The following is a 24,900-nucleotide window of genomic DNA, read 5'->3' as shown; positions in this document are numbered from 1 at the left end:
CAGGCAATGCAAGGGACCCTGACTCTGCAGCCCCTAAGTTACTCCTGTCTAGTGAAAGGAGTAAAACCTAAGATGAGATCATGTAGCTAAGGGCCTCATTAGCTTGCTGGGGATTGCACTTAAAGTTTCATCCATTTCTTAAGACACGATTGTTCTCTGCCCACATCCTATCCCTTTATTGCCTTGTGCACTTCTGAGTAAAGGAGCCAGCATACAAGAGTCTTGAGATTATAACCATTCATGATGGTGAACTGCATGTAACCTATAACCTTGTTTGTACCCATTCTTAGCCTACACTCACACTTGAGCCAGAATGCATCATAGAATCACAGAGTCAGAAGGGACTGCAAGAGTCATCTAGTCTAACCCCTTGCCAAGATGCAGGATTTGTTGTGTCTAACCATCCAAAACAGATGGCTATCCAGCCTCCTTTTGAAAATGTCCAGTGAAGGAGCTTCCATAACCTCCCTAGACAGTCTGTTCCATTATCCTGCTGTTCGTACAGTTAGGACGTTTTCCCTGAGATTTAATCTAAATCTCCTGTGCTGTAGTTTGAACCCATTGCCTCTTGTCCTGCCTTCAGTGGCAAGAGAGAACAACTTTTTAAGGCAGGCTTTCAAGTATTTGAAGACCGCTATCATGCCCCCCTCAATCTCCTCTTTTCCAAACTAAACATACCCAGTTCCTTCAGCCTTTGCTCAGCTTACTTGGATTCTATCCCTTTGATCATCTTTGTCACTTGCCTCTGGATCCTTTCCAGTTTCATTACATCCTTTCTATACATTGGTGACCAAAACTGGAGAAAGTCATCTAGATGAGATCTAACCAGTGTCAAGTAGAGTGGTACTGTCATTTCCCTTGACTTGCATGATGTGCCTCTGTTAATGCAACCTAAAATTGCATTTGCTTTTTTTGCAACAGCATGATCTTTGCAGCTCCTGTGTATGTGTTTGTCTGCACACATTAGTGAGAGTGTGTACACACACACACACTCATCATACAGTTAATAATTAAAAGAATGTAAAGGCTACAAAAAGAAGCACCCAAAAACCATGAAATGCTCAACTAATGTTTTCTGTATGGAATTCTATAGGTGGTGGGTTTTGGTGGAATTTTTTAAAGAAAATCTATAAAGAAACCCCTTCCTGTGGAATTATATGCTAGACAGTAATAGAACACGCTGTACTTTACAAAATGTGCACTCAGTAAGTCATTGCTTCATTGAGGGCATTTTGAGTATTCAGTTTGCAGAGGAAGAGATCGTATAAAATCAGGCATTCCACAAATGCCCTCAAGAGATCATATTCCACACACACTTTCTCATTAAATGAGAATTTCTCCTTGTCTTACATATTCATGCATAGTATCAATGGAACACTGAGAGGCTGTTCATAAAACCTGTTCTCATATAACAAAAACAAAACAAAACTGTGCATTCATGAAGTATGTTTTCTAAACTCTGAGAACTTGGACAAATCCAAATGGATTTGTACTGTGCCCCAGAAAGATACATCAATGAAGCAGAGACTATGTCCTTCACAAATTTCAGGCTTCTAACCCACTGAAGCACTGGAGCTGTTCAAAATGTGGTTACAGAAATTGTTGTAAAATGACAAAATTGTACTTTTTTTCAACTCTCTTTATATTTGAACTACTTTGCTCAATTTTTTTTCAAAATATTCTCTCAAGGGCTGAGGAAAAAAACCTGGACAATTTCAGCTTTTAAAAGTAAAAATTCATAAAAGTTGTAAGTTAAGTGAAAAAGGCCCACTGGAATGGTAACACTCAGGCTGTGTTAACTACTAGTCCACCTATACACTGTGTGGATGGGATTTTCAAAACCTGTCAGAGTTAGCCCAACACTGGTCACTTTTGAAAATACCGAAAGAGAGAAAAAGATCAGACAGACAGATCAGATGTAGATATAATCCACAGAAATCTGAAAAAACTTTTGCCAAGTGTCATGGTCTCGGTCAACATTCATTTAAAAAACCCTACCTGTCAACCTGTGTAGGCCCCATGTGCTGCTAAGTATTTCCAAAGAAGCATAGAAGGTATGCAACAAAATTATTGTGAAGAAAGTCTCAGCACAGTACTCAGGTTTTCATCAGAGACACAGTGTTTAAAATCCTATGTCCTTCAAGCCGCATTGGTGGAGACTGAAAATGTCCAGGCAAGGGAGATGAGACTGTCTAGCATTAATACACAATTTCTGTACAGCAAGTGATGGCAAAAAAATCAGGATTATTTAATCTAGCAAGAAGAAAGATTACAAGTGATTCCTCTTGCATATTCGTAATGATGAAAGACAGTGAAAGCTCATCAGTCTCTATTTTTACTCCTATATTATAATATGAAATCAATGGATGACTAAGAGGGCTAGATCAAACTGAGAACCACTAAAAGTAAATGCTTTCCATGGTGTGGTCGGACAGTAGGATCTATTAGGCGGTAGGCCATTGAGTCAAATGCTGTGGCTGGACATTTGTAGGAGGACTGCATAGTCTTATGTGCTTACTAATAGCTGTAGGTATGCAAGCTTGAGTAATGAAGTTAATCAAACCTCATGCTTCATAGTGTAAAATGGTCACTTTCAGGTGTCCAGAAGGAGCCTTCCCCCAATGTTACAGCATTGTAGAACTGGCAAATGTTCTTTTTCTTATATTACTCTTAAGTGAGGCACTTTTCTGAGTCATTACCCAGCAGGCATGGCTCAGTACTTACAGTATTAACCCTAGTCTGGCTTTTGGCGAGGTGATATCATGGGAACTGTTTGGTTTACTCAACGACATAGCCAGGTCTTTGATGACAGCACTATGCACTTTGGCAGGGGCATCAGCAGAGTGGTTTGGGTTGCAGCGGCACTTGAGTGCAGGGATGAACGCTTGTCTTTCTGAAGCACTCTTAATTTTAAGATGCTGAAGTAAATGTCGTGCCTGGTACGTGTAGTGAGTTGGCTGTGTACAATTTTGATCTATATACAACTAGGACATTAAGACATGAGCAGAGAGCTGCAAGACCTCAGAGATAGTGGATTGAGCCTCTCATTTTTTTCCTTCATAAAACCATAGGGATTTCCTAAATATTTATGAATTTGTGGTTTACTTACTGAGTTAGAACCTGATCTTCCGGATAGTCAGGTCAACACACTCAAGTCCCATCGAAGTCAATGAGAGTTCTGTGGAGGAAGAAATACCTGCATAGTATTTAGAGATAACGAAGTGGTAGCTCCAGAGAAAATGCTGATAACTGACCAGTGATACCAGCTCATTCTCTCATAACAGGAAAGTAAATAACTCCTGTCACCTTGGCTGAGGAATGAAGAAGCACCGGTCCATACTACTGATGAATATTTCCAAAGTCAGCTGACTTTGTTGGTGGAATATATGTTTGTAGTGTAAGCCACTGTCTCTAGTTTATCTCAAGGTTATTATTACTATTATTGAGTGCTGACATAGTGCTTGTACTGGACATATGTAGGAGATTCAGTCCTTGCCCTGAGGAGTTACAATCTAGAGCAGTATGATAATACTTTCCAGTTTTCTAACACTTTCTATCCAAGGGTCTGAATGCACATCGCAGACATTAATGGAGGAAACTTCCCCACATTCCTGTGAGTGAGGTGTTAACAACATCATTTTACACATGGGGAAACGGAGGCACCAAAAGCTACTTAAAGAGATAGGAACATACAACACAGATCCCATGATTTCCAGTCCTGTGATTTAACTGCACGGGTTCTCCTTCTTTTCTGCACACAGACGCAACAGGTTAGACACATTTAATATACCACATGATGGTCCAAAATTGAAGAGGTGTTGGAATTTTGCAGAGATCATTGTAGGAGGACTGTGCAGAAGAAGTCTGTGTGGAGGAGGGAACTGTTTGGAGGTTAAGTCATTCACAGGCTCAGGACCCATCATGTGATGAATTAGCTAGTTGGCTTGGTCTTCAGGGAGAACTGACCTATGGCTAGAGAAATGTAGGGCATTTGCTACAAATTTCTTATTTCAGAAATGTTAAGTGACGACAGTTCCAGAATTTAATTGTAACTGCTGTTCACAGAGCTTGCCTACTGAGGGCTTTCAGTGTCTCTGCAGTGTTTGGGAGCCCTGAAGTGTATACATACACATATTTATAATGTATAAATACATGTGAGCATAGATAATATAAATATAATATATGAATGTCAATGCACACAGGAACTGCTTTGCATTAAATAGTGTGAGAAATTGCAGTCTGAAAGCATGAGCTCCTTTTACAGTGAGAAAGGAGGGATGTGATTTCATATAGCCCTTCCTGCCGATCAACAAGAAAGAAAGCACAGTGCAGGTATAATTTACACCCTGAGGCAATTGAGAGCAACACTAAGTGAAAGCAAAACAACCCAACTGGCTAAGCCTTCAAGGCATGCAGAGGCTGAATTGCGCTCTCTCTCTCTCTCTCTCTCTCTCTCTCTCTCTGTGTGTGTGTGTGTGTGTGTGTGTGTGTGTGTATGTGTGTGTGTGTGTGTGTGTGTGTAATTGAGGGAACAGGGACACAGACTGGGAGCTAATCCTTCATCCTTATTCAGTGAAGATGCTCATGGAATTCACAAGCGTTTTGCCTGTGTGTCAGAATTTGCCCCAGAGTTAGTCTGCCCAACATACCTTGTGGGAGCCTCCAGAGGAAGATTGTCCAATAGAACTCTGATTAGCCAGATTAACCTACTGTATGCTTAGATTGAGGTGATCTGGGATTAAGTTGCAGTATATTCCCATGTGTACAGGGGGCTGGTTTGTTCACTCCTTTTATGATTTCCTTATTGGAAGGATGTTTTAGGCCAAATTTTCAGGCCTATGAGCAAAAGCTGTGTCTGTGAAGTGTAAGTGTGTGTGTGTGCGCACACCCACTGAGTAACTGTGTGAGCAAAGTGTGCACTTGTGTGTGTAAATCAGGTGCAAGGCCGAAGGATTAGTTGCCTTGCAGTTACCCATTTTGTTCTGCCAATGTAAATACACAGGAAGGGGAAGTAAATTTCTCTCCAGGGCCACTTTGAGCCTGTTCAGTGGGTGAGTAAACTTTGACTGTCTCTAATTTTCCTCTTTGGTTTCTCTTACCCTCTCCCACCCTTGCTTTCCTATCCCCTCCTCCTCCTTATGACACTTATTATTTTTCAATCCACAGCAAAACAGTTCACATCAAGGTAATTGATGATGAGGAGTATGAGAAAAACAAGACTTTCTTCATTGAGCTGATGAGCCCACGCATGGTGGATATGAGTTTACAGAAAGGTGTAGTACTGGTCCTCCAGACTAATGTTAACATTCTTCTTTCCTCTTCTCTTTCTTCTCCTGCCTTCTTTTCTCCTCTGTTTTTTTCCTTTTTCTATGATTTCTTTTTATTTTCCAACCGCTCTGTCCTTAACACTGCTGTGCACGCACAAACCTGTCACATGGTACCTATGGGGTTTTAGCCGGATGCGGCACTATCCTGCGGGGGGAGGGGAGGGAGGACCTTGGGAAGGGGATGAGATAGAGAGACTGTGTGTGTGTGTGTGTGTGTGTGTGTGTGTGTGTGTGTGTGTGTGTGTGTGTGTAAGTGAGAGATTAGGATACCACCCCAAAATTGTTGAAATGGCTCGTGGTGGGATTTTCTGTTGCTCCCGTTGGCTGGAAGGATTGGACCTCCGCATGCCTATCTGTGCAGCTTCATTGGCAAAACATCTCCAGGAAACATACCCAGATTCCTAGAGGAGCTGTCAGCCTGCCTCAGACCCATACTAATACAAATACAAGAGTCCAAGCCCACATGAAAGCAGCACGTTAGTTCTCAGAAGTATTTGGTAAAGTCCTTTAGCTTTATCGCAGACTGACTCAAGGAGCAACTGCCATCAGGATAAGGAAAGGGAAGAAAATCAACACCCTGTCTTTGATTTTTTTTTTATTTTTATTTTTTTTGAGAAAGAGAGAGAGAGAGAGATCATGGCAGCCTTATGCATTGCCGTGGTATCAGACATAGTGTTGCGAGCTTGCCAGGGTGAAGAAGGAGCAATGCCAGTCTAGTCTGCAGGGTATTTTAATTCCAGCCGCCCCAGCCCTCTGGGGTATTTTAATACATGTTTCTCTTCCCAAGAGGTGGCAAAGACCTACAGTACTTCTGTGCCCAGGTAAAGCCGAATCTCTCAGTCACTGACCATCGACTTCAGGGAGAACAGGCTGCCTGGCCTCACTGGGTATGTCTACACCTGGGGATAAAAACCCCACAGCTGGCCCAGGTCCACTGATTCAGGCTTTTGGGACTCGGGCTCTGGGGCTCAAAAATTGCTGTGTAGATGTTCGGCTCAGGCTGGAGCCCAGTTCTAGGACCCTGCAAGGGTTGGAGGGTCCCAGGCTTGGGCTTGGCGTCAACACCACAATTTTTAGCCCCGTAGCCCATGCCCCAAGAGCCTGGCCTTAGCTGACCTGGGCCAGCCACGGCCATGCTGCAGGGCTGGTGAGTAATGTTTATTAAACAGTTAGAAAACAACTAGAAACAAGAAACTAAAATATTTGTTATTTTTAAATAAAAAGGGGGAGGTATAAAAAACACCCAGTCCCCTCAAAGCCAAATGAGAACTCCCCCCTGAATGGACAGCCACCAGCCTCACCCACGTCCATGCGTGTATGAATGTATGTATGGATCTCTCTCTGTCCTGCTCCTCACCTCCACATCCAACGTCTTATCAGTTATGAGAGGGTGGGAGAAGCAATTGGTCCCTCAACTAAAACGTGTTTGATATCTTTGTGGCTGTTTTGCCCTTGGTTATTTCTGATTGGTCAATGCTCTGTCAGCTGATGAGATATTATTACCATGTGACAGTAAACTAAATGTGCTGCAGAAATCACCTCCCACTAACCATCAGCAAGGTCCAACCCTCCCCTTCTCCTTCACTCCCTTGCCCACCCCCATCTTCCTCCTCTAATACTTTCCCACTCACCCTAAGAGCAACTACTACCGATGCGCCATATCCAACAAACAAAACGCTGCCCAAGGCAGCAGCAGGAATGGACTGCATGTGAGAAACGTGTGGTGCTGCTGCGTCCGCTCCAACCAGCCAACCCACTGTACACGGCTGTCTTTCTTGTTGTCCCTACAGGAAGACCGTAAGGGTTAAAATAGTAGATGAGGAGGAATACGAAAGGCAGGAGACTTTCTTCATTGCCCTTGGTGAACCGAAATGGATGGAACGAGGAATATCAGGTGTGAGATCCTTTTTGAAAACAAACCAACAGAAACCAAACCCCAAATCCAAAAAAGTAACCCTTTCTTCTCCCTCCCACCCACCTTTTCTTCTCCTCCTCCTTCCCCGTTAGATGAATCAGCTTTTATTCTTTTCCCTCCTGTATTCTCGCTCTCACCCTGTTTCGGTGTCATCTCTGCCTTTTAGAGCCTAGCTTATTTCTGATCCTCCTTTTGTGCAATGCTTGGGCCTCGGGCCTTATTAATATCATCAGTTTTGATTGGTTTTATTTTGTTTTGATGACATCTTTGCTGCTACCCCTTCTCCCCCCTAAGGCTGAGACTGAAGGGAGTGAAAAAGAACCGAAAAGAATGTAGTGCATGGCTATCTCTTCAACTCCCCTCTTCAGTACTGAATGTCCCTCCTTTGTCCCCAGTCCCTTATGGTGCAGCGTTGAATATTGTTGTTGGCTTCCTCTGAATCTTTGCTAAAAGCCTGTCTCATACAGCAGGGGAATCACAGTCACAGTGTTTTGGTTTTACAGTAATAATACTTTGCACTTCTCTAGCTTTTTTCATCCAAGAATCTCCAAGCACTTCACAAATATTCATTCATGGAGCCTCACAACACTTCTGTGAGGTAGGTATGAAGCCTTATTTCCCAGTTTACACGCAGATAAAATGAGGCACGGGGAGGTTAAATGACTTGGCCAAAATCACACAGCAAGTGAGTGGGAGAGCTGGAAAAGAACCCGGACTCTGAGTTTCCAGTTTTAGTTGCTAAACAGTACTTAAAATTACCTGTATCTGTTTACCTGCCCACACACTCAACCTCTTCCTGTACCACTGTAATCAGTGTGTCTTACCATCACCACAGTGGCTCCGGATCTGGCCCATTGAGTGTAATTTTTAAACATAAGCACCTAATGAAAGGATATCCAGATCTCCATTTTGGTGTCTGATCTGGCACTCAGGCAGGTTGATGTGCCTGTCTGAGCGTAATTTGGGCACAATTCCATTTTAGATGCTCCTATAACAAAGATGCCAAATGGGGCAATTAAGTATCATGTGATTTTAGACTCTTCAAATATATCAAGAACGAGATAATTCCATTTGTCCTAGAGGGTGGCTATTAATGTAAGTCTGAGTCCCATCGGAAATGGATTCTGCTTTGGATGATTTATGTTTTCTGGGATGGAATGCATCCCTGCTGGAGTCTTACCGTGAGTGCATCCAAGGTCACCGAGAATTCCTCTCAAGGCCACGCCGTCAATGTCTCACAATGCAGAACTGGTTCATACAAATGAGGGCTCCCCTGAGAAGCCATTTGATGGAGCCCCATCCTTACAACGCCTAGGCTTTGTTGTGCTACCTGCCCAAAGCAACTCCTCCCTGCCAGCCAGGGATTTACACAAGGCTGGTGGAGAGGAACAGCACTGGTGTGTGTGTGTTTGAAGATGGGGGCATAAGGAAATAGTAGATGTGCCATTTCTGTTAATCAGAAGGAGGGCGATCCTTCTCTGTGCCACTGCCAGAGTCACGACAGATGGGGACATTCCACATCAGGCAATAGCTGTTCTTACTTCTGAGCCCTGTCAGCATGAGGCAGCTCATGCTCCACACCAGGTGCCATGGAGTGTGCGTTACTGTTACGTGCGTTGCAGTAGCACTCGGGCCCCTCTCAGAATCAAGGCCCTGTTGGGCTCAGCACTGTGCACGTGCATAGGAACGCATAAGTAACTCTGGAGAACCTACAACCTAAATAGACAAGACAGACAAATGACAGCAGACTGACAATGGATAGACAAAATGCCCAAGGTACATATCTTGTCAGCTACAGTTTTCTTATTTCCCCCAAAATATTCTCCCAGTTTTGTCCACCCACCTCAGCCAAAGTTCTCCCCATTGCTGAGCCAATGCTCCCTTCTTCCACCCTGATCACCCCGCGGAAATGTTATCGGTTACCATGTGCACTGGGTTGGTGTTGAGAGGCCAGGGATGCATTGTGCTAGGCACTGGGGGCACACATAACAAAGAGATGATCCTTGTCCAAAACAGCTTGCCATCTAAGAATGTAGGCGAATGAGGGGGGCAGTGTGGGGTAGAAGGTACCCAGCCGGAAGGCCCCTGTGTCACAGAAAATGTCTAATGGCCTCCTGGCCTCTCCCATTCCGCTGTACTCCTTGGTGGCAGCTCCAGCTGCTCTCCCCACCCCTACTCCATGGAGGGGATTAAGGAGGCTACATTAGAGACTCCCTGGGATGGGAAGAGAGGCCAGTGCAGCCTCTCCAGTTCCTCTGCCATCTTTGCAGGCAGCTCAACAGAGAGGGAGGAAACAGGTGACATCCCACCAGTATTTCAGACTGTCCCTCATGGAGTGGTTCTCCATGTCTCAGGGGCTCAGTCTGAAGCTGGTGTGAAACAATAGCTCAGAGAGGTATGAATTGCCCCATTCATCTCAGCTGGATGATAATTATTAAATCTGCTCTGGTGGGGCCCTCACTAACACCACCACACAGAGGACTCTTGGGGTGGGCACTTCACTGGCGACACCCCCACATGATTTGGGTGAGATGGTATCACCCAGGGTCCCCCAGTGGGTAGATGGGGGCTTCCTTATCTGGACAGAGGGGACACCCAGCCTGCCCAAAAAAAAAGGAGTAGTGGTGGGTCCCTCAGCAGGGCAACTCTTGGGTGGGTGACCCTGGCCATTACCAACCCAAGTGGGGTCAGATCCATAATGCAGGACCAGGGCAATTGGGGATCCCTATGTTGGAGAGGGCCTATCACCTTGGTTTGTCTTCATCCAGCCCTGCAGACAGTACAGTTCTCCTCTCATGCACATGTTCTGAAGTCCTTTGGCTTCTTCTCCTCCTCACTACCAATGTAGAGCATAATGGGGAGCAGCAGAAGACACACTGTTGGAAGTCAGTGGAGAGGAACTCAGCAGGACTCTGCTGCACCTGTAGTGTCAGCCATTCATACTTGGATTTAGTGCTGCCATTGCTTCCATCTGGCTGCAGAGAAAGGACTGAGTAAGGTACAACAAGAGAGAGCTCGCATGAGACTCTGTTCACCCCCACTCCTGTGAGAGGGAAGAGGAAAGCACCTTACATGTCAGGCAGGGGCTTGTGATAAAGGAGCAGGGTTGGTAGGTAGATGGTATGGGAAAAGCTGTGAGGAGACAGGTAAGGATCATGAGGAAGAAAAGAAAAACACTGTGATTTCTACTATGAAAATGTAAACCCATTAGGAAGAAAGGGCGCCAACATCTAGGACAGCAGAAGCTGAAGCCAAACAGGTTTAAATCAGTTCCAGTGAAGCAAGGGCCAGGCTGGTTAGTGACAGAGCAATGGCTTGTTGAATTTACCAGTCATCTCTGACCACCTGAGTTTTATATCCTAGTTAGGTCAATTTGGTGGAACGATCCCAGTCCCATGTGTACAGTCTGTCTGCATTGCCAAATCACCATACAGTTAAGCACAAGTTTACTAGGGCCTTAATAGCAAGGGCTGCTGAAAGTTAGTACAAAGGTGATTGGCAGATCAGCACAGGGGAAGCTTGCACAGTGTCTGTCAGCGTCCAGACGTTTTGTGTAGTACTCCCTGGAATGAGAAACATCTGCCTGGTGCTTGGACATGACGTGATTCTTCCCTTGTTGAAATTGCTTTTGTTTCTTATCCCACTCACGCAGCAACTTCCTCTAACCAGGGCACCACTCACCCGTTAACAAATCTCCAAATTAACTTAAATCAGACACTGTTTACATTGCCGTGATGCTATGTCATGACAAAGACCATGTTTCTTCTCTCATTTACACCAAAGTAATCTGAATGTAACTCCATTAAAGACAATGGGGTTAGATGGTGTAAACAGGTACAAGTGAGGGCAGTGTCAGACCCAGAGGTCTGCTGGACAAATCCTAAAAGGCAGCTGTCTGCCTCTGTCACAGCATAGGAGCACCTATCATCAGCCTCCATTTACCAGCAGGATGTGAGATACAATAGAAGAGGATGGTGCACTTTTTATTTGTCCATTTGTGAGGATTATCGGTAAATTTCCAAAAAACATGTCCACAGAAGAGGAAGAGATGCACACATCTCATTAGCCTCATTAAGGTGTAGCCAATGCAAGGGCTCAGCACTTAAAAATAAAGGAAAGGAAAGAGGGTTTCAATGTATTTTTACACTCACCATCTTAATCCTATGACATTTCAAAAGATTCCATGTACTGTAGAGAGCTCCCACAAGAGGGCACCATTCTGTTGGCTTTGATGAAGAATTAGATGGCACATAATGGATATAGATGCACCAAGCATTGATGTAGTGGAAAGTCCCCTACTGACATGTGACAAGGTCAACACAGACACATGCACCTGTGAGGCAGACATGCAGAATTATGCAAAGACAAATATGTGCGCATGCGCGCACACGTGGGGCTAGGACTCCATTGTGCTGGGCACTATACAAACAGAGAATAAAAAGATGGACCCTGTCCCCAAATTGGTTACAATATAAGACAAGACACAACACAGGGATACAGACAGACAAGGAAATATGAGGAAACCATGAGCCAGTATTGGTCAGCATGATAGGCTACACCCTCCCTGCCTAACTGTTGTCAAGAAAAATGAGAGTCTTAAGGAGGAATTTGAAAGAGGATAATGGACTAGTTTTGCTGATGTTTACAGGGAGCTTCTCCCAAGTGTGAGGGACAGCATGGGCAAAAGCACAGATACCCTTCTTTGCAAATGTAACCAGTGGATGATACAGCCTGGCATCAGGGGCTGGTTGGAGATGGGAGTCGTCATCTCAATAGATAGGGTGCGGATAGGCCATGAAGGGTTTGAAAGCACCCACATACTTATGAAGATACGCACATACAAACACACATATGTGCATGCAGATACACACTGCCACAAAGAGAAGCACACACATATGTGTATGTACATGCTAATACATTCAGGCATGCACATTTTTGCAATGTGCACATTCATGCAGGCATATACACACATATGGAGAGCAAATGCAATGGTGATGGGTGTAATATAAAACCTGGATAGGCAAATGTGAGGATACGCAAACTTAACCACATACATGTAGGCACATGCTGGCATATGCAAATATGTAGATGCTCCATGCAGTTACACATACAAACATATACTTACAGAGACCTACTCAAAGATGTGCATGCACACACACCAACATGCATGTAGCTACCATTAATATTAAAGTCTGTCAGTACAACGATCACTATTGTCATCACGTAGCCTGGGCCTTAATGACTCACAAGGCCACTGAGAGAGATTTTTTCAGCCACTCTTGGCAGGCCCAGGTAAAGTTGTTTTCGATGAGGAGTTTCTGTTTGTATATTCTGCTGGCATATTTGTACCTAGCACACAGGATGTGGTTTTCTTCAGCGTGTGCCCTTGTGGTTGGTGCCCTCCATTTAGCTCTGTTGCATGCAGGCTGGTCCCAGCATACTGTCGGACTATCTCACACTTCTAGATTGTCCTTCAAAGTGCCTTCAGAGCATTACTTCTGGCCTCTGCGGGAGCGCGAGCATGTCCCTTTACTCAGCAGACTAGAAAGTGATCTTTTAGGTAATTGCCAGTCAGGCTGTCTAGTGCCAGAGCCAGCACATTTCAGTTGTGCTTTCACGATCCTAGCTTCAATGCCAGTGATTTGGGCTCACCCAGATGCCTCGTTATCTGGCCAGTTAATCTTAAGAATTAAGTAATAGGCAGCACTGATGAAATGCATCCAATGGCTAATGTGGTTTCAATACATAGTCCACATTTCACAGCCAGAAAGCACAGACGATAGAGTGACAGTTGGCACGGAGGTGCATAAGACAAGCATTTACATGTTTAAGTGATGACCCCAGGGCAGGATTTGGATATCTTAATTTGGATCTGGATCTTGGTTTGATGCCTTGTGCCATTGAAATTCCAAACTCTGTCATTGAGCAAGCCCAAGGTGCTGCTCTATGAATTCAGCAATTTACCATAGACCCATAACTGAAGGGATGCTACCCAGGACAACGATACAGGACACAATGATCAGCAGAGTATAGTCAATCCAGACTTTTGGCTAAACTCTCCTACATACATAGCAACAGACCGCACCGGCGAAGAATATATCTCTATATAGTATTGACTAGAGCTGAGGCTTATACTGGAGAAGTCTTGGCCCATTGATTGGGATCCCAACTTATACTGGAATATGTACCTTTGCCGGCTCACGCTCAGAGCTTGGTATCTATATTACAATCTGTGTGAGGCACTGAGGCACAGACTCATGAAATCTATCCCATCCCTCATCTCACACATGCTTTTTGCTCCTTTCTCTTGGTGCACTAATGCCAGAGGGCAGACCCAGCTCCCATCAGTTTACCTGTATCTACCACAGCACTACTGTGAGACTGTAGAAGGCATCTGTCTATCCACCTGCCCATCTCCTATTCCCTACCCACCCCATCCCCAAAAATAAACTAACATGGTGAACAGCCACTTTAACTCACTCTGTGCTGTGATGAAGATCTTCTGGCGAGTGCCAGTGTTCAGCTGGAACTGTAGGGACTTAAGAATTGCAATGTCAGATCAGACTGGTCATCCAGCTAGACCAGGAGCCTGTTGCCAAGAATGCCCAGTATCAGGGCTGGTTGAAACTTTTTTTTTTTAAGCAGAAAAATTGGTTTTTGACTAAATGAAAATGTTCATGGAAAGTGTCTAATTTCCTTGGAATTTTATTTACTGTATTTATTATTTCATTGGAAAACCCAAAACCTTGAAGCAGGACATTTTTGGGGTTTCAGTTGAAAATTTTTTAGTTTTTTGATGAAAATACATGGAAAAAAAGACATTTTCTGGCCAGCTCTAGCCAGTACTAGATATCTCAGAGGCAGGTGCAAAGATTTGTGTCATGGATGACTATGGGACATCCTTCCCCTAGCTTGTTGATGTTTTCATTGTCCATATAAATATCTAATACAGCTTTTTCCACTAAATAATTTTGTGTCACCTGCAACATTTGCCCCTTTTCTGCTCAGTCCCTTTTCCTGATCATTAGTAAATATATTAAACGGCCTCAGTACTGGTATGGAACCTTGTGGCACCTAACGGTTAACCTTTTCGCCCTGACAGAAATAGACTGATTATTCCTATTCTTTGTTTCCTGTCCCTTAGGCAGTTTCTGATCCATGATAAACTTTATTTTGCATCCCAGGGCTACTTAGTTTCTTGAATAGCCTCTTGTGAGGGACTTTTTCAAAGATTTTCTGAAAGTCCAAATAATTATATCATGTAACTCTCCTTTCTCAGCTATTTTGTCAATATGCTCAGAGAATTCAAATAGATTAGAACAGATTTAGTGTTGGTATCTTGCCAACGTCCTGTGATGAAGACTGATAGCAATTTCATAGGAGCATATCAATGTGCAAGGGGTACCAATAAAAGTAACCCTCACTTAAGTTTGGTAGCACTGAAGTGGATAAGCAAAAAACTAATAGGAAATGTGAATTTCCTGCCCAGCAAGTAAGGCCAGGGAGGGTGGTGGGGAGCAGGGATGTTGATGCTCTCCATTCTGCCACCTGCCCCCAAAATTTGCTACTCTTGTCTCCCTCTCCTTTTCCAAGAAGCTAACTAATGGATTCTCCTGGCTGCATCTGTTCCTCTTATTTGCAGTGACAGGGACCAAATCCCTGTCAACTGAGCATACCAGGACTTAGAAGCCTCCCAGCATGTTGAGCCACCTGCCTGGCCAGCCTTCTGTCAGTACCTTTCGAGTGTCCCTCTTCGTTAAAAGGTGACATTTTTGGTTTCACTGTTACTCTCCTGGTGGCTCTGGTGTCACAATAGCTCACAATTCAGACGTAGGTATTTTGCTACTCACCGCCCTACAGTGCCAGAGAAGTCCAGGCTGTTTATACTCTGGTCACACATCAGCCTTGACAATTTTTGTGCACTCCAGAATTACAGGAGCAGAGCTTGGTTTCCTTTTTCTGGGAGCCAATCCCTACCTTTTGCTTAATCTGTGGTTAACCCCAGAGTGCTACGCAGAGAACAGAGTTGGAGCTGTGAACAACTGCAGATGAGATACCACTTTGGATGATTTCATTTGATGTTGCATAAGCATGAGGATCATGCTTGGAAAATTACAATTCATGCGGGTAATTGAGAGCCCTACGTGGGACAATTCACTTCACAGCAAATTGGTGAAAGACTGAACTTCAGGGATATTGGGTGAATGCTGATTTTGGATTATTCCACCTTATAGAGGGGTGAGAATCCCCCATGGAAACTTCATGAAGAGTTGGTTCCTGCAAGATATGTCTTCACAGCAATTTGAAACTCAGAATCCCTCTTAGAAGATTCTTCTTCATGGACAGTGGTTTTGGAACCATATGCCACCCTTCCTAGTGTAACCCACACACCATCTGGGGGTAGTGTTCTGTCCCATCTAGTGGCACTGAGACCACTTAGAGAGAGAGATTAGTGAGTTTGCTCTACAGCCTTAGCTAACAGCTAGTTGGCTTTTAGCTCATGTGATAGAGGCTCATGCACTAAGGTCCTAGAGGCCCTAGGTTTAATCCTGCCTGCCGATGACCAAGGTCTGTCAGTGTTACACTAGCAAGTAGCAGGTGGGATGAATGTGTCTCTTGCAGGGATCCATTTAACAGTGGATAGGCCAAGCATGGAAGACTCCACTTCACAGAGGGAAGTTGTGGCCGAGAGTCATCGTTGGAAGGTTCTGTTTCACGATCAGTGGATGGGAATAGCTCTGGGAATTTAAATTTCTTTTCCCAAACTGTCCTCTGTACCCCATCAAAAATGTACCTTGTGGGATTATAATTTCACCCTGCAATATACTGACAGAACCAAATTTGCTGTGGCAAGTCTCCCAATGAAGGGAATTGATCTGATTTTTCTCCCTCAAAGTCGCAGAGTTTTGCTATTGACTTTAGTGGGAGCCAAAGTAGGCATAATGCAGTAACATTTCTGACTTGTTTAACTTGCTCAAGAACATGTTTAGTTCTTTATGCTGCTTTAAGGAAAGGGCACACTCCTGCTTCCAGTTTCATAGACACCTTCGTATGGAAAAGCACTAACCATAGGCACACAGAGAGCTCACTGCTACTGAAGCTCAGCCTCTTAAAGTTCCTCTGTCTTCTCAAGAGTTACAGTAGATTGCACAGAGATGCTAGCCTCTAGCAATTTGATGTGTGCTGTCACTGAGCTCCTTCAGGTGCCAGTACGATCCTGACAGTGCTGCTCTCACTTCTTGTTGCTGCCAGTGACTATTATTGTTGTGCAAACCTGAGTCTCAAGACCCCACTGCTGCTTCCCTCCTTGCATCACTTTTCCTCTATGGACACCCTGCATCTAACAGTCCAAGGGCACCCTTTCTCTTTAAAGGCTCTCCAGGAATAGAAATTAGAAAATATTTAGGCCATGTCTACATGAGCACTTATGTGGGCAAAACTTCCGTCGCTCAGGGGTGTGAAAAAACACCCCCCTGAGCTACATAAATTTTGCTGGCTTAAGCGTTTGTCTGCACAGCACTATGTCGGCGGGAGACGCTCAACTACGGCTGCTCGTTGAGCTGGTTTTTATTATGTCAACGGGAGAGCTCTCTCCCATTGGCATAACGCGGCTACACAAGCACTCTTACAGTGGCACAGCTATGCCACCGTAAGCTTGTAAGTGTAGACATGGCCTTATGTTAGGGCAGGCCTACACTAGAAATGCCACAATGGAGCAGCTGCATCGCTGTAGCGTGTATGGTGAAAACACTCTGTGCCGATGGGAGAGCGCTCTCCTGTAGGCATAACTACTCCACCTCCATGAGAGGCAGAAGCTACATAGCGCTGGTGTGGACAGCGCTTAGGTCGCTGTAACTTGCATCGCTCAGCGGGGTGTCTTTTTCACGCCCCTGAGCAACATAAGTTAGCTCGACTGAAGCGATAGTGTAGACCTGCCCTTAATCAGTATTGTTTGCAGAATAAAATGTGGGGCCAATTCTGTGGTGAAGTATGCGGTGATGAAAATGACACAGTGGGTTGGAAAATGAATGCAATACACATTTTCCACAATACCGGTTTGGTATAAATTAGATTATTGGTTATACCCATTTTCTGATCTACTCTCATCCTGGGCCAAAGTCATTCTGGGGGCAACCTTCATTGATCTCAGTGGAGTTACACCAAGGAGAATGTTGGCTACTGATGTGTCACCTACACACTAGCATTTGGCCCATGAGCTTCATATTATATAGAAAACACAAACATTATAGATATTAGATACTGGCCTGGGCTGCAAAGTTCAGATACCAATTAACAGACTCTAGAAAAAAGCAAGTGTTCAGATCTGGGGCTTTGGTTCAGGCTATTATACAAACAAGCCAACAAAACCAGCTCGGGGTCTGGGATCCAGGGTTTTGATTCAGACCCAGGCCAAATATAGCATCATGCAACAGCAAAATGAAGGCAACTTCAGTAAATAGGAAAGCAAAGCTGCCTCTGAAAAAGGATTTGTATCAGAAAAGTTGTTCTTGCATATCTCAGACATGCCACCATGCTCGTCTGCACTCCAGCCAAACTCTCCTTCAGCTGATTGGATTCTCACTGGCCGTTACCTCTCTGCCTGGAATCAAACCAAGCAAGCATCAAAGGCAATTTACCCTGGAGTTGTCATGATGATTCTGTAGTTGCCAGGTGCCCCTTTCGGAACCTTAGGTCACTCTGGAGTTCCGAGCCTTAAAGGACCAGCTCCTTCTTGCTTCTGATACAGTGTTTGGTATTTTGCAAGTGAGCATGTGAAACATTTCGTACTAACAGGGTAGTTCTTGCAGCTTAATTAGTGGTATATGCAGAGGCTGGACATTGTGTGTTTAAATTCATCCCTAGGGTACTCTACTGGAGCTCTGGAGATTATACTAGGGACTAATTATTTCAGCTTTATATACCTTCTATCTACTCCTTCATTTTATCACTGAAAATGGAATCCCCTGCCCTGCCCTCTCTGTCACAGTTTGGAAAAGGATATATAGAAGACATGGATTCATGTCTCCTGGGAATTCAGCAGGAAGAAGAGTTAATGCTACTTGCTTTGTCTGCCGTATCATGTGTTCATCTCATCTCACATCCTGCAAGGTTTAGGCAAGGGATACATAGGATTGCTATTATGGTGTAAAAGCTGAGCTTCTTTTAGTGGCTTCCTATAGTAACATGCTTGTCAGGCACCTAAAATACCCTAGACACTAATAACAGTAAGGCTACACTTAGGGGGGAGGAATAGCTCAGTGGTTTGAGCATTAGCCTGCTAAACCCAGGGTTGTGAGTTCAATCTTTGAAGGGGCCACTTAGGGATCTAGGGCAAAATCAGTACTTGGTCCTGCTAGTGAAGGCAGGGGGCTGGACTCGATGACCTTTCAAGGTTCCTTCCAGTTCTAGGAGATAGGATATCTCCATTAATTTATTTATTTATTAATTTAGGAGTGAGGTGCATTGGCTTAACTGTGTCATATGACCAGTGACTGGAAGAGCAGAGGGCACTGCAGATCAGAAATGAGGTGCACTAGCAGAGGTGTGTGAGAGCCCCAGATCGAAAAGCAGAGGGATGCTTCAGATGAGCATTGGTGTGTATTTGCAGAGGGGCAGAGGGATCCAGGACTGGACTGGCAGGGGATGTTACAAGTCACGACTAAAGTACATTAGCAGGTCCATGTGCAAGAAGGAAGCTACTGTCTGTGAAATCATGTTCTTGCTTCTGTGAACTATATTCACTCAGAAAGATAAAGATAAAGCAATCCCCTGGCTTCCTGTTCTGTATTCTTGATGTTTCATTCATAGCTTTAGAGGCTTCTTCAAATATTCATGTATCATATCATATCATATCATATAACTGAAGAAGAGAAAAATGCTTCTTTTGCAGGCTCAAAAGCAAATGAAAAGTATAAACTCAAATCCCAGAACACCAGAATATGATGATAGCTTTATGAAACATGAAAACTGGCAATGTTTTTATAATCATTGTAGCTTAGGGGGCGAGTAATATTTCACTATTAGATTAATTTTGAACACTGACTCTACACACCAAAATAATGTTTCTACTTGTGTGAAGAAATTGAATTACATTTGTTAGTGCCGTGCAGAGGTCCAGAACTGTACCAGAGCAGGGGTGCTGCGGTTGGCATTGAAGTGCATTCAACTGAAGCTGTGTGGAGACTCAACGTTAGATATGAACAAAGTGTTGTAGGTCAAGGTTGAGGAATAGTGCCAAGGCTGTGTGACGGTCTCAATCCAGAAAGCAGGAGGTGCTGCGTATCAAAATGAAGATGAGTTAGCAGAGTAGGTAATTGCAAATGTCCAGTGGCCGGCCTTCCATCTGCAGGGGAACTTGAGAGGTGTCCAAGCGTTCTAGTGTCCAAGTTGCTCAAGTGTCTGAGTTGAGATTTCTTCCTCTTTTTATACCCAATTTGTTAGTATTGCATAGCTTGTTCATCAAAAACAACTGCGGAGCGGAAGCTAAGTGAAGTGTGGAGATTTCCAGCCTAGAGTTTCTATCAGTTAACCAGCTGTATAGCAATAGTTAACTGTTGTCAAACTTTCCATCTTGCAAAACTGCATGCTTTGGAAAAACAACTCATGCCAGGAGGGCACAGGGTCATGTTTACTCCTCAAGGTCACTCACTTTCCCCTCCCCTCCTGGTCTGATAGTTGTGCTAAGGTCAGAAAGGCCTCCTTTTAGCTGCTTTCAGCAATAAGCATAACAATTGGTTTTCCAGCTGCTGGCAATGGTTTAATCATGTTACTGGGCTCTGGACTACCAAAAATCTGCTCCTATGCCACTCTTATGGAATGAGAATCCAGAATCTAACCATCAGTTTTAAGAAAATTTGAAGTAATTGGAACTGCATCGGTTTATACCAGTTGAGGTTCAAGCCCTATATTTCTAATTCTTAAGGTTTCAGAGAAAACTCCCAAACATGAACCAGCTTTAAGCAACATAATCTTGCCCACTTGAGACTGCAAACATCCTGAAACAGTATCTCTAAAATATGTCAGTGTCTCCTATTAATCTCAATTGGATGTTAGCTCTGAAACATAACAATAACAAAGTACATGTGGATATTGACATCCAGCTATTATGCATGCCCCACAATCCCAAACAACCTCCCAGCATGCCAGAGATGCAAACTGTGTCCTACACAATTTCCTAAACCTCTGACACCTTTTACAATCTGCAATTACTATCCATGTCGGTCCCAGGACATTAGCGAGACAAGGTGGGTGAGGTAATATTTTTTGTTTCTAAACAATCTGTTCCATCTTGCATTTAGCTGTGATGCTCAGAGTACATGTCCCAGACCTGAAGGAAGAGCTCGGCGTGGCTCAAAATTTTTGAGCTTGTCTCTGTTGATCCAATAAAAGATATAACCTCACCCACCTTGTCTCTTGAATATCTGCAGATACACATTGTTAATACCAAAAAATCTGTGGCACATGGAAGATTTCAGAGTAGTGTAAAATGAATTGAATTTAATATTAAGCCAATAACACCAGGGTTACTCTACCCATTTTATTATTAATGTTAATATTTAATTCAGTTAAAATCTCCATTTCTGAACGTTCCTGAAGCTACTGCACAATTTCTAGTCCACCTCCTCGAAATGTCACAGCAACTAGGAGGTCTTGCAGTAGAAGGTAGGTCCAGTTTGCCAATTTACATGGGGATTTGCCAGAGCTGTATATAGGCCCCAGGACTGGAACAGACAGGCGAGTTGCATTTTAGGAGTGAGTTGGAATGGGAGAGCTATAGTGTAAAGACCTCAAACTTCATATCTACACCATACCTGGCTTTAGCTAGTGGTATCAGTTTTTGCCTTTCCTGAGTGAATTCTCAAAAATATTTAATCATTCAAGTAGTTATTTGGGGGCCCCAGGTGATCCTTCTCCTTTTAGGATCTAGTGAGAATAGACTCTGAAAACCCATAGAAGGTTTTAAATGTAGAGGCCTGAGTCTACTCAGACTCCTTTCACTGCTGAACTTCTGACACATCATCTGTGCTGCTGACATTCCATGGGAGTTCCTTTGAAATCAGTGCAGGACATACCTCATACATTACACCATATACCAGGTGTCTGGTACATTTAGGAGAACCGCAGATGCATTCTTACCTATTGTGTTCTGCTGGAATGGCCCTGCTATTTTCAGTAGAAGCACATCAGAGAACACAAACACTTATAGACACAGAAGGACAATGAGCTACTGCCAGACCCCAGGCTGACTGCGCGGTCATGTATAGTGCCACTGATGTTTTCATGTTAGCACCAAATCATATGGCTGATATTTCCTTTTCAGACACTTCACTGAAACTTGAATAAAAATATGAATCTGGAAGTATTGTCTAGTAGATGTAGTAAGGGATCGAGAATCAAGACTCATGGTTCTTTTTCCCAGTTTTGAAAATCAATCCACAATTTAGGTGGGTAAATTCAAATGTTCACCGTAACCTTTCTTGGCCTCCGTTTCACCATCTGTAAAATGGAGGTGCTAATACTGATTAGTTGTCTGTACAGTGTTGTGAGATTCTTGGATTGAAAGAGCTATAGTAATAGGTAATGAGAGCATTATCATTATTTAACCAAATCTTCATATCATCACAACCCAATCTTGAGATGCCAGTTGCACAGATTTCTATTTGAGGGATGGGTGAAGGGCAAACTTCAGTGATGGAACTAGGGCTCAGTTCCTATTCAAAGGAGGTTTGCTATTTTCAGCCAATATAAAGCATTTTATCGAGATCTTGGTAAGATTAGTTTGGAGGTGGTTTTCTTGAGTATTGGCCACTGTTTTCTAGGGATAAAACCTAGAAAGGGTCCAGTTGAATCTTTCTTTGTGACAACTATGGAGACTAAGGAGATAGAGGAGGCGAAGGGGGTATCAGGTAATCACAGTCAATGACAACAGGAGGACCATACTGAGCATTTTTGAAATTGGGAAGTTATTGTTCCTTACAAGGCTATTCTCTCCTTTCTTATCACCTCCTCCTACACTCTAGTATTTCAGCCTGTACTAATCTTGCAGGACCAAATAACTGCATTTGCAATGCATAGTTGCAATGCAGTAGCATCCTTGTGAGGTGGGGTAGACCGTGTGGTACATGTCAGTGCAATAGCATCATGCATAGGTGCAACTGGAAGCCAAGAGACCTGTGAAGACTCAACACGGTGGCTCATTGTGACATCTACAGCCCATCTGAGAGTCTAAATCTCCGTGAGCGAAGCTTGTGGGGCACAGGATGCACCTGTGAAAATCAGAACTTCCCTATGAATTGTTGGGGATGATGCCTAGCAGCCTTACCCCTATCTCCATTGGTCCTAGGGTCAGTGCCCATTTTATAAACACTCTTTTCCCTGGCCAAGTTCTTCTCAGTGAACCCCCTCACCGCTGCTACTGCCTGCACTCACATCTGACATACAAGAGAAGATCTGACAGTGAATCAGTGTATCAAGGCCTTCCTGTTTTTGGCAAGCCCTCTCCACTTCTACAGAGTGTGCCTCAAGCAGGGACACTTCCAACTGATTTTGGGACAGTTTGGCTCATCTCAGACCCTGATATCAGGAGTGACAATCCCCACACGCTTTTCCTGTCCCTTACCCACTATCCCATCCCAAGTCCCATCCTTCTGCCTTCGCTCATGGGGGAGGGGGAATACTTCTAAACACAGAGCCCTTGGGGCGCACTTGTTCTCTCCAGCCTCATTCTCATCCTGCTGCTACTGGGCATGCTCACAAATCTGCACCAAGCATGCGGCTACAGAGAGCTCACACGCTGCACTAAGCCAACTTCATCACTCATTTAAAACTGTCATCTGCAAATAGCCTTTGCGCCATCTCCAAATGGAAAATTAACTCTCTTCCTGTTTTCTTCTTTCCTTCTTTTGTTTTTCGTTTCATACAGCGCTGCTACTCACTCAAGGTAAGACTGCGTTCACTCCTTTGCTCTATCGGTGTGGCTTTGATTTCATTCTCTTCTTCAGTCAGAGACTTTTGTGCTCATGCTCATTGTATCACAGTTACTAGTGAGGCTGTGTACCCAAGGAGCAGATACATTTAGCATGCACCAATTATTGAAACATGAGGTCAAAACTCAAATCCAAGGGTTTTTTTTGCCACAAATATAAGGGAAATGATCTTTCCTATAACATACAGCTGAACCTACAACTCCTGATAGTTTAGGACATTGGACACCTCACCTCCCAGTCCCAATCACACACCTTCCTTTCTGCATCTATAGTGCTTACTTACAATAAAACAGAGTGGGCCTAAGTGTAGTATTACCCCCAGAACTCACAGTGGAAGGCAGCCCAAAGAAAACTCCTGGAAGTTTGGGTATAAGTTTGGGCATAAGTGCCTCCTAGAGAACAACTGATGTGCCACCAAGAAGAGAGTGCAGTGTAAACCTCCCCAACACCGAAAGGGGGAAAGATCAGGACAGTATGCCCTGCCTTGCTAAGCTCACATTGTAGTATGGGTTATTCCTTCTGTATTTTTGTTATCCCTCCAGTTCCAGATTTGATCATGGTTGAGTTTGCACTAAAGAACTCTTTGGCACAAGAAGCAGGCACTCGAAGGTGCAGAGAAGGGCTTGTGTTTTTGTTTTTTAAATAGAGTTGGACAAAAAAATTTCTGGAAATTATGAGTCCTGAACTGGACTACAACTATCAGGAAGTGTCACTGCTTGGAACTGACAGATGTTAACTGCTGTGACAGAAGCAACTCTGCAGAACACCTGGAAGTGCTCTGCAAGCCACCAGTGCTCTACAGACCACAGCCTGAGAAGCCTTTGTTCTAGGAAGAGTTTAAGTTGAACCATTCATACATGTTCATCATGCCCAAGTTATGGTGGCATTCGGATCAAAGACCATATCCAAGACTTCATTGCAAATCAAGAGGAAAATATCTTTATGCTACCACCTTCAATTCCTAATACTCTAAGGCAGTTGTCCATAGAGCAGGGCCGGCTCTTGGTTTTTTGCCACCCCAAACAAAAAAACAAAACAAAACAAACAACAACAACAAAACGGAATGCCGCTGCCGAAGGGGGAAAAAAAGGCTGGAGTGCCGCCGCCGAAGCAAAGATGATGCCCCAAAGGTCCAGAGTGCCGCCCCTTGGGAAGTGCTGCCCCAAGCACATGCTAGGGACGCTGGTGCCTAGAGCCGGCCCTGCCATAGAGTATGTCCAGAATCACAAACGGGGCTAATTAGAACATAACTAATGACAACAAAGGTCACAGAATCCCCAAAGTTCAGTTCAGGATGCTTATGAAAAAATTTTCTGACCCGCTTGGGCTGGGAATCCTTTAAGAGGCCTTTTTCTCCTATGAATTTTGTCAGTTCTTCAACTTCAGCAGGATGGGAAATGAGTCAAGTGCAACCTTTCTCACAGCAATTTTGTTGCTTTTAATTCACTAGCCATTTAATTTGATCAGAACCTCTGGAACCAAATAATTTGTATTAATATAATTTCCACTCTGTGATCAAATTTGATTGCTTTTGGCAGGTATTACTGGATAATTTTCACCAGCTATGGAAAGTTGCTGTTCAGTTAATGAAAAAGGGCCAAATTTCTGACCTGGAGGAAGTGGAAGGGTCCAGAGAATAGGGTACCCTGTTCCCCCTCAGTCACACCCGCCT

The 24,900-nt window shown here is 44.0% G+C and overlaps 1 protein-coding gene across 12 annotated transcripts in view; it reads left to right on the top strand.

The window, feature by feature from the left end:
• SLC8A3 (solute carrier family 8 member A3) overlaps positions 1-24,900 on the top strand; it is a 179,663-nt gene that overhangs the window by 122,332 nt on the left and 32,431 nt on the right. For 5 of the 12 annotated variants that reach the window (XM_008172545.4, XM_024109222.3, XM_005305945.5 and 2 more), the window contains 2 exons: positions 5,167-5,273; positions 23,165-23,182. In XM_008172545.4, coding sequence (XP_008170767.2) covers positions 5,167-5,273; positions 23,165-23,182 — 125 coding nt within the window. Of the gene's footprint in view, positions 1-5,166; positions 5,274-7,117; positions 7,222-23,164; positions 23,183-24,900 lie in introns of all 12 variants that reach the window. The other 7 variants (XM_008172548.4, XM_065592963.1, XM_065592964.1 and 4 more) reach the window with 4 other exon arrangements.

This window comes from Chrysemys picta, chromosome 4 (assembly GCF_011386835.1).
Source record: "Chrysemys picta bellii isolate R12L10 chromosome 4, ASM1138683v2, whole genome shotgun sequence".
NCBI classification, from domain to species: domain Eukaryota; kingdom Metazoa; phylum Chordata; order Testudines; family Emydidae; genus Chrysemys; species Chrysemys picta.
This window is presented reverse-complemented; position numbering and strand designations above follow the sequence as displayed.